General features: G+C 46.9%; 3 protein-coding genes and 1 long non-coding RNA gene across 4 annotated transcripts; 2 read left to right on the top strand and 2 right to left on the bottom strand.

Moving 5' to 3' along the window:
* Positions 1–367: 367 nt before the first annotated feature.
* amh (anti-Mullerian hormone) lies at positions 368–2,929 on the top strand. Its single transcript, XM_076153306.1, is given in 7 exon segments — positions 368–440; positions 558–812; positions 896–1,065; positions 1,142–1,253; positions 1,325–1,454; positions 1,704–2,104; positions 2,529–2,929. Coding segments are annotated over 7 exon segments (1,542 nt in total).
* Positions 2,930–3,074: 145 nt separating this feature from the next.
* LOC143002908 (uncharacterized) lies at positions 3,075–4,458 on the bottom strand. Its single transcript, XR_012963823.1, has 5 exons — positions 4,272–4,458; positions 3,971–4,069; positions 3,752–3,886; positions 3,549–3,619; positions 3,075–3,433 (listed from the first exon to the last, which is right to left on the bottom strand). It is a non-coding gene; the product is annotated as an uncharacterized LOC143002908 (long non-coding RNA).
* Positions 4,459–4,848: 390 nt separating this feature from the next.
* On the top strand, positions 4,849–9,972 carry oaz1a (ornithine decarboxylase antizyme 1a). Its single transcript, XM_076153182.1, is given in 6 exon segments — positions 4,849–5,032; positions 7,631–7,697; positions 7,699–7,785; positions 8,302–8,477; positions 8,989–9,074; positions 9,313–9,972. Coding segments are annotated over 6 exon segments (672 nt in total). The 5' UTR covers positions 4,849–4,913; the 3' UTR covers positions 9,450–9,972.
* A 23-nt stretch (positions 9,973–9,995) lies between these two features.
* On the bottom strand, positions 9,996–12,889 carry LOC143002822 (inactive tyrosine-protein kinase PEAK1). Its single transcript, XM_076153181.1, has 4 exons — positions 12,692–12,889; positions 12,373–12,521; positions 11,475–12,028; positions 9,996–11,243 (listed from the first exon to the last, which is right to left on the bottom strand). Exons 1-4 carry the CDS (start codon positions 12,754–12,756, stop codon positions 10,296–10,298), a joined length of 1,716 nt encoding a protein of 571 aa, XP_076009296.1. The 5' UTR covers positions 12,757–12,889; the 3' UTR covers positions 9,996–10,295.
* Positions 12,890–13,230: the final 341 nt, after the last annotated feature.

Raw genomic sequence — 13,230 nt, 5'->3', positions numbered from 1 at the left:
CTCCTCCTGCATTTTGCTGCAAGAATGTTTCACTTGCTACACCTGTGATGTGTTTGAGGACAAAAAAGCACTTTGTTTAATCTAGAAGAATGAATCCTCCCTTAATCTGGCTCGACAAACCAGACTGTTGTGGGCCTTTTTCTTCTTCTCTTTCTCCTGATGTTGGCTACATTGTAAAAGTATCTGCTGTCCTAACTCATCAAGGACGAACGGTATTCCAAGGCGCCATGTTTCCCTCTCGTTGTGAGAAGGGGGTGTGGGATTATATAAATCCCATCCTCTTCAACTTCACCTATCTAAAAACAAGTTATTTTGAGAGAGGAGTGACCACACACGCTCACACACATACACACAGACAGAGAGGAGAATGTTGCGTTTGAGTGTCTTCTGCTGTGGGGTGCTGATACTCTTCGGGACCGGACCGTGTGTGTCTCTGCACGGTGCTGCACAGAGAGGTCAGACACACCAGACCAACTCGACAAACTTTATACTTTACATCTTGATGCTTTTCTGATGTGTGTGATTTGATTTAATTTGTTCTTTTCTTTCCACTTTAGACTCAATAAGGTCTGACTCCACGAGGACTGCAGAAGCACAACAAACCTCCCCGTCAGGCTCGACCCATCACTCCCTGTGCTTTCTGGATGACATGTTTGCGGCCTTGCACACCGGTTTGGGTCAAGACGGCGAGTGTAATTTGTCTCCGTATGGAATCTGCACGTCTGCTTCATCAGGCTCGGCTCTCGCAGAGTTTGCTCAGGTGCTGCACTCAAACCAGACAAATGGCCTGGACGTTCTGCATCCCACCCAAGGTAACGACTGCGCCCACCTTCATCTCTCATGCCAACATGTTATTCCTCTCCCTGATTGTTTGGTTTGTTGTTGTCTTCAGCAGAGCTACTGAGCGAGGGAGGTGAGGCGGGAAGGCTGGTGCTGACCCTTGACCTGCCACAGTTGCCCGTGCCCAAGCTGAATCCTGTGCTGCTCTTGGTGTTGGACAGCCCCATAACAGGAAGAGACCTGGACATGTCCGTCACCAGTCCATCTCTGCGCCCTGACACACAGGTACAGGCCTGAAGTGTTAATGAACAGCACACGCATGAAACTACACACAGCTGTACTCCATTGTTGTCTTTGTTAGTCTGTGAGCGTTTCAGAAGGAGCACAGTACGTCATCCTGACTGCAAATGCTCTGGGGGCCAACGTTCATCAGAAATGGAGACTAACCGTGGAGACGAAGACCCCTGTCGACGGTAAGATACTCATATTTCCTCTCTTTTTTGAGTCATATGCTCTCTCTTCTTCATACTCTTCCTCCTTGCAGATAAGAGGCTGAAAGAAACCCTAAATGGAAGAGAGTCAGGAAGTTGCGTTACGGCACTTCTGCTTTTCCTGACAGAAAGAGGAACCGATACGAGGTAAGGAGAGCAGACGTCCCCCGTCTGTAGTGGACCGTCAACGCACAAATCAGTCTGCTGTATAAGTTTAATTCATATTCTTCTGTTGTTGACACTAAATATTCAAACTATTACTGTTACTTCCTTTAGTGTCTGGCAAGCTTGTACCATATCAGTCCAAGCAGGTCACCTTAATATGAGGTCACCTTCCATTCTATGTTCCCTGTTGTTGTTGTTGTTGTTTTTTATACCCAGAGATTGATGCACTCTAAAAGTAACTCATGTTCTGTCCTTCCTGGGATGCAGGCGAGCTCCAGAGACTTTGTCCTTCCTGTGTGAGCTGCAGCGGTTTCTGGGCGACGTCTTGCATCAGGACCACCCGGGGTCCACCACGGTCCAGCTGGCCTCCTTACAGTCCCTGCCTCCCCTGATGCTCGGCTTGTCCTCCAGTGAGACGCTGTTGGCGGCGTTGCTCAACTCCTCCGCCCTCACGCTGTTCTCCTTCCCGGCTCGAGGCTACATGTTTCAGGCCCAGCATGCAGAGCTCGCCCTGCCCCCCGCCCTCCTGGAGCAGCTCAAGCAGAGACTGGAGCTCATTGGGATGCTGGTGATGGAGGTGATTAGCGAGGCGGATGTGGGCCCCGGGATCACAGAGAGGCTGAGGAGGCTCCAGGAGCTCAGTGCCTTACCGAGGGAGACACCAGCAGGTGAGCTTGAGCTTACCTCAGTAAACAAGTAGAATGTGAATGCAGGACTTTTACCTTTAATGGTGCACTCTTCCTCCGTGGTATTGCTATTATTATTATTATTAGTAATAGTATTGAAAGAAGACTTATTCCTAGTGAGGAAGAGTGGAGGCAGGTCAGGTCTTTCCTGCTTTCAGGACAGAAAATCTGAATCAGCCAATTTGCAAATTGCACTTGCTCAGTCCAACTATAATATTTCCCTTTTGAACAGTAGCGCAAGTATAAGTTATACTCAAATACACTCAAATACTCAATATGTTGTATCAATGCATCAAACTTTCAGTACATACCTTTAGTTTAGTTTCTTCCCAGCAGTGGGAGTGACATCATCTCAGCCCGTGTGACTGATACAGTGTGTCTGTTTCCTCTGCTCCTCACCCTGCAGCAGGAGCCAGTCAGTACCGTGCGTTCCTGCTGCTCAAGGCCCTGCAGACGGTGACCCGAGCCTACGAGGTGGAGCGAGCACAGCGGGCCCCCAGGGCCGGCCCCACCAGGACTCATGTCTGCGGGCTGAGGAGCCTCACCGTGTCCCTGGAGAGGCACCTGGTGGGTCCAAACACCGCCACCATCAACAACTGCCACGGTTCCTGCACCTTCCCCCTGGTGAGAGCCAACAACCACGCCATCCTCCTCAACGGCCACATCGAGAGCGGCGACGTGACGCAGCGCCCGCCCTGCTGCGTGCCTGTGGCCTACGAGTCGCTGGAGGTGGTGGACCTGAACGAGGAAGGGATCTACCTCACCATCAAGCCTGATGTGGTTGCTAAGGAGTGTAGCTGCCGCTGAAGCCAGAGTGACCACCACAGAGAGTGTTAGTGATGAAGATCTTTATTGTAACACTTTGACGCATACAGGACCATTACACTGCTATAGAATGTGTGTGTGTGTCACTGTACCTTTATGAAAACACTGACAGGTACTTTAAGCCTTTGTTTTTTGTATTATATGCATGAGTACCAATGATGATGTCAGATCATGTTTCATGTACTCAGAGTACTATTTTCTTTAAACATGGATATTAAATGTGATGTCATATCCTGTCAGTTATCTGCATACATGTTGGATTTCTCAGTATTATAAACAAACACAGATGTATCATTCATATTGTTATACTCATAATAATAATAATAAATGGAGTTATTGTGGAGTTATCTGTGACATTTCATGTGTGTTTCATTCTTTAGCTTTGGGTTTCAGGATTCGCTTTGTGTCAACTGGCTTTTTTCTTCGTCTTATCACTCGCACCTCTTCGGTTCCCCACCACCCCTTTAGACTCTCCCACGGAGAGACCTGGTGACACACACACACATACACACACACACACACACACACACACACACTGAGTAAACATTCCCTAAAGATCAAACTATTGATGATTAAAGCGTGAGAAAAGATAACACAATACCTGGGTTATGGAAAATTCTTGGAGACTTCCAAGGAAAGATCCCGTTTCCTCCACCAGGTAATCCACAGCATCTGGAAAACAACATAAGACAGACGCGAATGAAAGCCTGAAGTTAGATGATACACATGCAGAACCAGCTTGTCCTTGTAAAATTGTGTATCAGTAAATCCCAAATTTTGTTTTTTTTTGGTTATTGCACTGACCATGGAACTCATTCAGCCCCGAGCTCACAACAGCGATGACCAGGACCAAGACCAGGCAGCGGTTCATGGTGAATCCCTTCCATGGATTTGGAACCTCACTCAGACTTTGAATGGACAGAATCCGGTCATAAGACACTGGAGACACACACACAGGGACAGTCAGCTGCGTGTAAGTTTTGGTCACATAAAATGACTCTGTCTGTCATACACACTTCTTACTTATGACTTGATCAGATGATGTCACTCCAACTCTGTCTGGTAAAGTCCTGTAGGCTGAGGTGTGACTTCAGAAATCTGCCTCAAAAATGAAGCAGAAAGCTAAGAGGAAGAATTCACATTGTTATTATGCTTAAAGTCAAATTTCCTTTGAGTGTGTCTGTGCTGCTTGTATCTATCTGTCTGCTATGTAACACAACTTGTCATAGACAAAAATAGACACCTCCACCTTGCTCCAAAATATAGACAAATATATTTACAGAAGCTGCTTTGTTTCTCTGCACAGAACCATAAACACACTCACCAGGTTTTGAGCCTTTCCTCACCACAGAATCGAGGGTTTGTGTGGGTTAGTGTGTGTGGTGTTGACGGTGATTTGGGTGCTGCGGCCTCTCAGGGGAGAGTGTCACCCACACCCTGACCCATGATCCTTTGCTGCTTGATTGACAGGCACAGATGGGAAAATACGTGACTGCACTTCAGTGGACGGGTCACAGAGTCACAGGGAGCAGCCAGATACAAGAAAGTGGAAGTTTCAAAGCTGTAATATTATGTTTTCCAGCTAAAAGCCATTTCTCTAACTCAGTATATCAAGTGTGTTATGTTCCTGGGACAGTGTAATGTTTATTCTTATTAATTAATTCATAGATATTTTTTTTGTAAAAATTAGTAAATGTTTTTTAATATTCATTCTTTTTTGTAATTATTATTAATCTGTTCCGATTATATCATAGTTAGTCCAAATCCAAATCCCTATTAGGGTTCACAGTGAATCTGTGAAGCGCAAACAAACAAACACACATAACTCTCGAACTGTATCAGCGTGTCTTTGCGTCATGACGTCACGAAACAAAGACACGCCCCCTTTCAAATAGGGCAGCCAGCAGCCTGGCTCACTGGTCACAGAGGAGAGAGACAGCAGAGTGGCGGTGTGGACGCTGGCCGGATGGTTAAATCTAACCTACAGACGATCTTAAACAGCCATTGTTTTGTGAGAGAAAAAGAGAGACATTTATCCAACATGCCAGTTATTGAACAAACCAGTAATAAACCCGAAAGTGAAAGGTACGTTGTTGTAATTCGTCGTAAACTAACGCGGCTAGGTTTAAAAGCCGCGGCCTAAGATCCAGATACGGTCTATTTCCTGGATTAGTGCAGCTTGTTTACAACTTCTTCTCTCGTATCATGTTTCTAAACACACCGCGGTACCGTTTGGCGTTTAAATTAAAACGTTTCCAATACCTTTTGGTTTCGTCTTCAATCAGCTGTCAGCTAGGCCTATATCCGATTCCATTTTGTTGAACAACAACCCAGTAAATAGACATCAAATTTGACGCCACTATCCGTGTCATTAGCTAGCTCATGTTAGCTATTAGCACAGGAGCTAATCCAAACCCAGCCGCCTAGCTGTTGTGTGCTTCACCATTAACAATAATGTATACCTTTTTGAATACATTTCAAAATCTTATTAACTTGTTAATTACCCATTTCAGCGTTAGTGCTTTGATTCAATAACGATACGGAATGTATATTGTTTTCCTAGCCTTGTGAGCTGAAGCTTATGCTAATGTATTTACTCGGACGTCAAATTTTTGATTCCGTCGCGATGTCCGTTTGTTAATAAACCGCATAATGTTGATAACTATAAACAAGCTCATTTAAATGGCGTTAAGCAACATGATCATCATCTAATAGGTTTAATGAGTTACTTGTTGCTAATCTAGGTAACTGTCGAGATGTCTGAAGTGATGATTTGTAGCCGTGTAGCTTGTTTTTCCTCCGTGTGGCCTTCAGGTGCTCGGTTAGTCGTCAAACTGCGTCGAGATCCGCTTAATAAAGGATCAGCCGGGTCGGTTAATCATACATTGATAATGGACGTCACTGCTTGGTACTTGATCCTTTGATGGATCATATATTGGTGGACTTAGCTCCGGTGTCTTTGAATAACAAGATGGCTTACTAACTGAATTTCATTGTCAATTGAGAGACGTCATTAACTGGTGTGTGTGGATCATCATTCTGTCGCGTCTCGACTTGACTCGACTCGACTCGTTGAAGCTTTTCGTCGAGGTTTACTGTCTTACAAAGGAGACATTGTGTCATTTTGTAACATTCTGTGCGATTAGTAATTACTAACAGCTTCGTAATCCTGTTACACAACTAAAGTGACGCTCACGTAGCCTCATAAAAATTAACAGGCTTTGAAATTTCGACGTTTTCTCACGTTGACATGTTTTGTCCATGAAGGGACACCTGTAATCTGACCTATTTACAAACCACCTACTTAAAGGAGGTGGTATACGAATATTTTTAAGTGTCTATTTCTATATGGGGTTGTTGTCCTGGCTTTCGTTTCTCCCAACTTGACATTATGTTTAGTTAAATGGAGAACCTGCCCTTGTCTAAGCAGCAGCCTGATGTGTGTTGCTCATGTGACTGCAGCAGCTGTCTCAGGCTGGATGTGTCTGTGGGCTCCAGAGGAAGGAGGGGATGTGCAAGGTTTTATACAAGGACAGCAGCTTTAGTTTTCCATACATTAAGTGGGATTTCTGCATAATTTAGTGTTTGTGTTAGTGTGAATGATCAGGCAGTGATGTGTGTGTTCATTCACACAGACTCTGAGCTGAGGGGTGGAAGTGACAATGGTTCTCATTTGGTCTTCACACATCTGTTCCACATGTAGCACAGCAGTGGCATCTACGTAAGAGAGCATCTGCCAGTCTGAGAGCGCTTGAGTCACCGTGGCAGCACCACTGCTACTGGGGTTCATCCTAAAGAACAGGCCCACACACACATACACACACACTGGTACAGCTATCTCTGCTTGAAAGGTCGTGGATTCTCTCCAACACCTTGACTGGCCTCTGATTTAAAATGGCTGGTGGGGCTAAATGTTCCCGGTGTTTGTCCTTGTCTATGGTAAACATTGCTGGCTCAGTTAGTGCAGGTGTAAAGTAGACAAACACAGCCGGCTCCTCTGGCTGCTTAACGTACATGAAGCTGCTCCTGTGGGTTAGAGATTCATTTCCCCTTTGGCCAAAGCACAGGATGATTTCATGACACGCATTCCATAAAAGGAAGTTAAGTTGAGTTTAAAGGCGCTTAAGGGAAGAAGAACATGTTGGCTCAAGTCTATCAGATCAGCGGGCAAGATTCTAGTTCCCCTCTGGGTGCTTTGGCCCCCTGCTGTGAGGAGACACATAACCATTCATATGTAGGCCGATTACATAATTTTTCACAAGACCTGTTCTAATTCAAGGCTTCTCCTTAATTATGTTGACCCAGTGTTTGTTCAGGTGCTCCCCTGACCCTGCCTCTCACCCAGTGCATGCTGGGAGAGACTCTTGTCCCTAACACCCCTGCTCTGGATGTGTGTATAGAATATGAATACGTGGACTCTTGTGTATTTTTGATAGAGTTTTGCCTCCCTGGTTCTATCAGTGATTGAGTGTTGAGTGTCCATTTTTGCAGAAGATGGGGACAGTGACTGTAGAGGGTGTTTATCAATGTGTACTTCTTTAACCCAACGTTAGCAAATGTTTCACTCATATTTCACAGATGAGTCCCTCAGCAGTGTAACGTGTGTGTGATGTTATATAGGGCTCCTCTGTGCCCTGTACTCAAAATGGCTCCGTCTGCTTCTATGTTTGTTTCCTTCTCCAGCATCTCCAATCCCAGGAGGTGCTCCCGCTGCTGCAGTAACCCGTGTCCGGGGCCTCTGTGGTGCTCCTGATGCCCCTCTCCCACCCCTGAAGATCCCAGGTGGGCGAGGGAATGACCAACGGGATCGCAATCTTTCAGCTAAGCTGTTCTATTCTGTGAGTTTGACTGCCTTTTTATTCGAACATTAGCTTTATTTATCTCTCATTGTCACCTAAAAACGCAGCATGACATATTTTTAGAACCTTTTCTTCACCTTTTGTAGGTAGAATATCTTAAAGAAAGTCTTTCCAGATTTGGTTTATTTCTGATGTAGGATCTGTATGTTTGAGAAATGAAGAAAGTTAGAACATTTTCCATGTTTTTGTCAGTTTAACCTGTCATAATAAGACCTCCTGTCTAGTTCAGGGTCTTTTACAGCACAGCTTTCTAGTGATAAATGAAAGACAAAATCATTTAAAAGTAAAATTACAAAAATGGTCAAAGATTTCTGAGACGTTTCTGAGACGCGTGGAAGCACTTTGGCTTTGATTGAGGAGTACGAGGAGGAGATCTTCATCTCCCTGGGCTGACGGCTCACCCTGCACTCTGTAGTTTGACTTCACATCCTTAACCCCCTGAACACTCGCCTCCTCCGCCGCCTCCTTAACCCTTTCTGCCCTCCTCTCCTTCAGGATGCTCAATTACTGGTTCTCGAGGAGCCTCCGCCTGCCAACGGCCGAGTGCGCTTCCTGCTCTTTGAGCCGCAGCGCTCCGAGGGAAAGCACTGTGTGTGGAGGGCGGCACTGAAAGGAGGGAAACTCTACGTTGAGATCCCTCCTGGAGCTTTGCCCGAAGGCAGCAAAGACAGGTCAGTTGTGTGTGTGTGTGTGTGTGTGTGTGTGTGTGTGTGTGTGTGTGTGTGTGTGTGTGTGTGTGTGTGTGTGTGTGTGTGTGTGTGTGTGTGTGTGTGTGTGTGTGTGTGTGTGTGTGTGTGTGTGTGTGTGTGTGTGTGTGTGTGTGTGTGTGTGTGTGTGTGTTCTGCTGACATGCAGGGAAGAGACTCCCTTCTGGTTGTGCACATTAAATGTACAGAATATTTATGGTCAATCAGCAGAGTTAGTTTAAGTGATGCTTCCATTACCAAAGTCATGTATGCCAGTAAGAACACGTCTATATCTGGAATGACCCAGTTACCTGCTCACATCACATCATTGCATGCTATATTGGAGTGTGTGTGCGGTTGTTGTTGACCTCCTGTCTGCTGTGGTTCATGGAGAAGTTCAGACTGAGTAATTATTGACCTTTGGTATTCATTAACCTTCCTCCCCTGACTGGTTGATGTGACCTTTGCTCTTCCCCCCCCCCCCCCCCCCCCCCAGTTTCGCCCTCCTGCTGGAATTTGCCGAGGAGCAGCTGCAGGTCGATCACGTGTTCATCTGCTTTCACAAGAGCCGTGATGATCGAGGTGAGACTCTCTAACGCTTTCACGTGTCGCTCAGTCTGCCGCTTGTAACGTACAGTGGCAGAAGTCGGACTACATTATATGTCGGAAAGAAGCAGTTTACTTCATTAAATATAGAAGACAGTTTAAATATTAGTGTTTTGTCGTTCTTGGGGCATTTAAGGAGCTCATGTCAGGCCTTGTTCCTGTCTGTAAACAGGCTAACACACACACACACACACACACTCTGCTCTCTCCTCAGCATCCTTACTGCGTACATTCAGTTTCCTGGGCTTTGAGATTGTGAGACCGGGTCATCCCCTCGTCCCCGCCCGCCCTGACGCTTTCTTCATGGCTTACAGCATCGAGCGCGACTCCTCTTCCTCCGACGACGATTAAAAGAAAAGAAAATACGCCGAGCAACTCGCAGCTGTTTGATGTTCTTATCTCAACCAATCGCCATCCATCTTTATCACTTTTGGAAATGAATATATAACTCCAGTTCAGTGTGGTTTCCCCCCCTCTGTTAGTTTTGCCGTCACCCTGTTGTGCCGTGTTCAAACCTTATCTGCTCCGAGGTCAGACGCCAGCGATGTAACGCAAGTGGGCGCCAAAATATCGTGCCAGTGCATCCTCACCACTGAATGACTTTCCATAATGTGTAGTGATTTCATCTTCACCCCCCCCCCCCCCTTCCTCCTCCTCCTCTTCCTCTGTGATCATCCCCACAGTGTCATATTTATGATGGAATTCAAATTCATCTTACTTGTGTAATTAGATGTTTTCATGCTAATTATCAATTGATTCTCCTGTTTATATGGATTTTGTTTTTTTAATGTGTGCATGATTTTTCTTTGTCGCTTTGAGTCACTTGATAGAAATCTGCATGTTGTAACTGAACTAAATAAAAGTGCTCACCTTACCCAGAGGGCTCTGTGGTCTGAATGATGTGATGATGTCGCCTCTTTATGCTTTATTACACTTCACCATCCTCAAGGTGGAATCGTATACATTTAAAGCCAGTGTAAAGATTAATGCTGGATGTTATCGGTGTCTTGGTGATAAAGTACAGTTAGAAATCTGTGTTGTTGGTTTTTAATTGGACTGTGACATCATTTCTAGCTATTCACTGACCCCTGGTGCCCTGTGGATGAATTGAGTGCAGACAACCCCACCCATAGGACACAGAGGGTCACTGACTGCTTTGATCGCTTGGTTGCTTCGACTTCCATTAATGTTCCAGGATCATCCCAGGCTGAGGGGAAGTCTGAGCCGGTTAATGGCACTGAGCACCGCCTCAGAGTCAGTAAATGCTAAGAAGTGCAGGCACAGGCAGTCGTCCCAGTCCAGACCCGACTGATCATGGACCAGGCTCTTCTCTGCCATCTTCATCACCAGCAGGGCTCGTTTGATGGTCAGCCAGTTGTGCACGGCTGCGGCCCTGGAGCTGCCGTGGCTCAACACGGGGTCCTGGGGACCCCAGAGGAGGACCTGAAGTGTGGCCAACATGTCCGCCATCTGCAGGCTGGACTCCAGATAAAGCAGTCCTCTTTTATACAAGGACGGGGACAGATTCTCCTCTTTCCTGTCGAGACAGTGGCGGATTAAAGCTCCAAGCTGGGCTCTGATGATAGAAGGGTGAGGTGCAGGAACATAAGTGGGCAGAGGAGTTAACACAACACGAGGAGAACCCTTCATCCTCCATAACAGTTGGACTCTTCCTTTCCCTTCCCACTCTATGTCCTCTTCATCTTCATTGTCTGCCCTCTCTCTTCCTCTTCCAGGCCAAATCAGAAGGACGTCCCGAGGCCTCAGCTCAGCAGCAGAGGAGCACTGGCACAGATGTTCTGACCCTGTTAGTATCTGTAGCAGGAGAACACACAGCTGTCTTTCATACAGCAGCGGCTCTGCGCTCTCCTGGATGAAGTCCTCCAGGGTGGCGTGAGGCAGGTCTCTCTCCACGGTGGCCCAGAGGCCCCTCTGCAGCAGGGCCTGAGCAGACTCAGTGCTGCCCCCACATGGCGGTTTGGCAGCAGGGCAGAGTGGATTTGAAGGATCCTGAGCGTCCGGTGTGTTTGATTTGTTCTTCAGGCTGCTGCTTGGCTGGAAACGAACGACGACATCCTGGACGTTGATGTGTGGCGGCCGGTGCCTGATGTCGGCTGAGGGAGGTGTGTAGGTGCTGTTGTGTACCTGGATAGAAAGGGAAGAAAGTCACATTTAGGATGATTTATGAGGGGCTCCTTTATGATTTGTTGTGCTCTTCCTGTAGCTGCTTGTTTTCAACCTCTGACAGTTTAGAGGAAGCTGCTTCTATTGATAACAATCATGGTTAACCTACAAATGGCTGCTGCTTGCAATGTGCATCCAGAGCAATGCAACTGCAAGCAACTGCAAACAGTATAATAGAAACAACAGCCTTACCCTTAAACCAAGCACCCGTCTGGGAAACTTGGAGCTGTGCAGGCCGTAGTAAACTGCGTCTCCGATCTGCTTGGGCTTGTTCCCTTCACACAGCAGGAAATCCTCAGGTCGATATGAGCCGACGTCACTGTCGCTGGCGTCCTCCTGCAGAATCTTGGCCTCCATTCTCTGCGCCATGCATCTGAGAAAGAGCAGGTGGCGATACTGGATTCTCTGGGAGACGACTCCCTGGTTATCAAAGCTGCTGAAGAGGCACAGTAGATGTTCATCTGCCGTGTCAAAGCACAGCTGGGAGAGGGACATCAAGAGGACGGGGCTCTTTCTGACCGGCGAGGCCTCTTCTTCTTCTGCTCTCTCTGGGTACAGCTGGGTGTGAGGGATGGGCGCCAGCATGTACAGGGGGTTGTCGAAGTTCTGCGTTCGACTTTGGAGCTGCAGAGGAGCAGGCGGAGGTGCGTCGGTCATGGGGTGGGACACGGAGCGGGCCACCCTCTTCTTGGGAACGGGCGGAGGGGTGCGGTCTGAGAAGAACCTCACCTGGTGGTAGGAGAGATCTGAGAGAACAAAGAGGAAACCATCATCCATTGACAGGGGAGCACGAGAAGTCTGCAAGTGCTTTAAGACAAATGTTAGAGGTTAAATGACGTGGATTATGAGGAGTGCGAGTTTTCGCTTTCAGGTGTTACTTCCTCCCGTTTCAGTTCTCAAGAAAAAGAGGAACTGAGAAAAATGGACAGCACATTTAAGTTCACTGTTATTTTTCTCAGCACATTGAACTTCTAATGTCACTTACATTTTCAGAACCTGGTTATTATTCAATAGCAAATGATGCAGTTAGATAATTCCTTTTGTGTCTTTATGTACAAACACAGCCAGGCCTCACTGGTGTGTAACTCACGCTCCTGCTGGTGTATGGGGCACTGAGCTGCATGGCAGTCTGTGGTCTCGGGGAAGACATCATTAAATGCATAGTTTTGGAGCTGGAGTCCCCCGGGGCTCAACAGGACACAGTCTGAGTCCTGACTGGAGCCTCTGGACGAGCGACTTCTGTGTCCAGCAGGAACACAAACACAAATAATTATATGATGTTGTGTTTTTTAGATGTTATTCTGATTCTTAGCATTAATGCACAGATCACCCAAATAGAAACAAGCAAGGTGATGAATCAAAGGTAAAGAGAGATGTTTGTTGTGATTTGTGCAGGTTGTTGTTCTCACCTGTGCTGTTTGACGGGCAGCGCCGGCGGCTGCACCTCTGCTCGACTGTCAGACCCAGACGCCATCAGGGATCGATGAAGCTGCTCTGACTGGCTGCTCCTCCACTCCAGCCTGGCTGTAAAGCTGAATCCAGCGTCTCTCTGGTTCTCTCTAACATACACACCCGCCTCTCTCTCTCTCTCTCTCTCTCGCTCTCCTCTCTCTTCCTCTCTGAGAAGTGAGTTTTCTGCTTGTTACCGTTGAGCTCAGATCAAGTGCTTTGAGGTCGCCGCGCCGGAAAAGTCGTGTGTGCTCTGTTCTCTCTCTCGAGCTAACCTCAACGTGAGAAAATGAGGAAGAGCAGTTTGAGCGAAGCCCCTTCAGTTACTACTCTTTTTGCTTTCCTTTTCATTCAGTCACAGTTGATCTCTGTTTGCCATAAGCAGCCTCAGCATGATCTTTTCTCTTTTTTCTGAAAGCGTGAAACCTTCGAAAATATCATTGCCAACAGTAATCAGAGCGGGAAACTTCTAGTTACAGTTTCTGCAGTGAGGTCAAAG

The sequence above is a fragment of the Genypterus blacodes genome, unplaced genomic scaffold, assembly GCF_046128005.1.
Source record: "Genypterus blacodes isolate CSIRO-AG114 ecotype Tasmania unplaced genomic scaffold, CSIRO-AGI_Gbla_v1 ptg000058l_1, whole genome shotgun sequence".
In the NCBI taxonomy this organism is placed as follows: domain Eukaryota; kingdom Metazoa; phylum Chordata; class Actinopteri; order Ophidiiformes; family Ophidiidae; genus Genypterus; species Genypterus blacodes.
The sequence above is the reverse complement of the archived record's forward strand: the minus strand, read 5'-3'. Positions and strand labels throughout refer to the sequence as shown.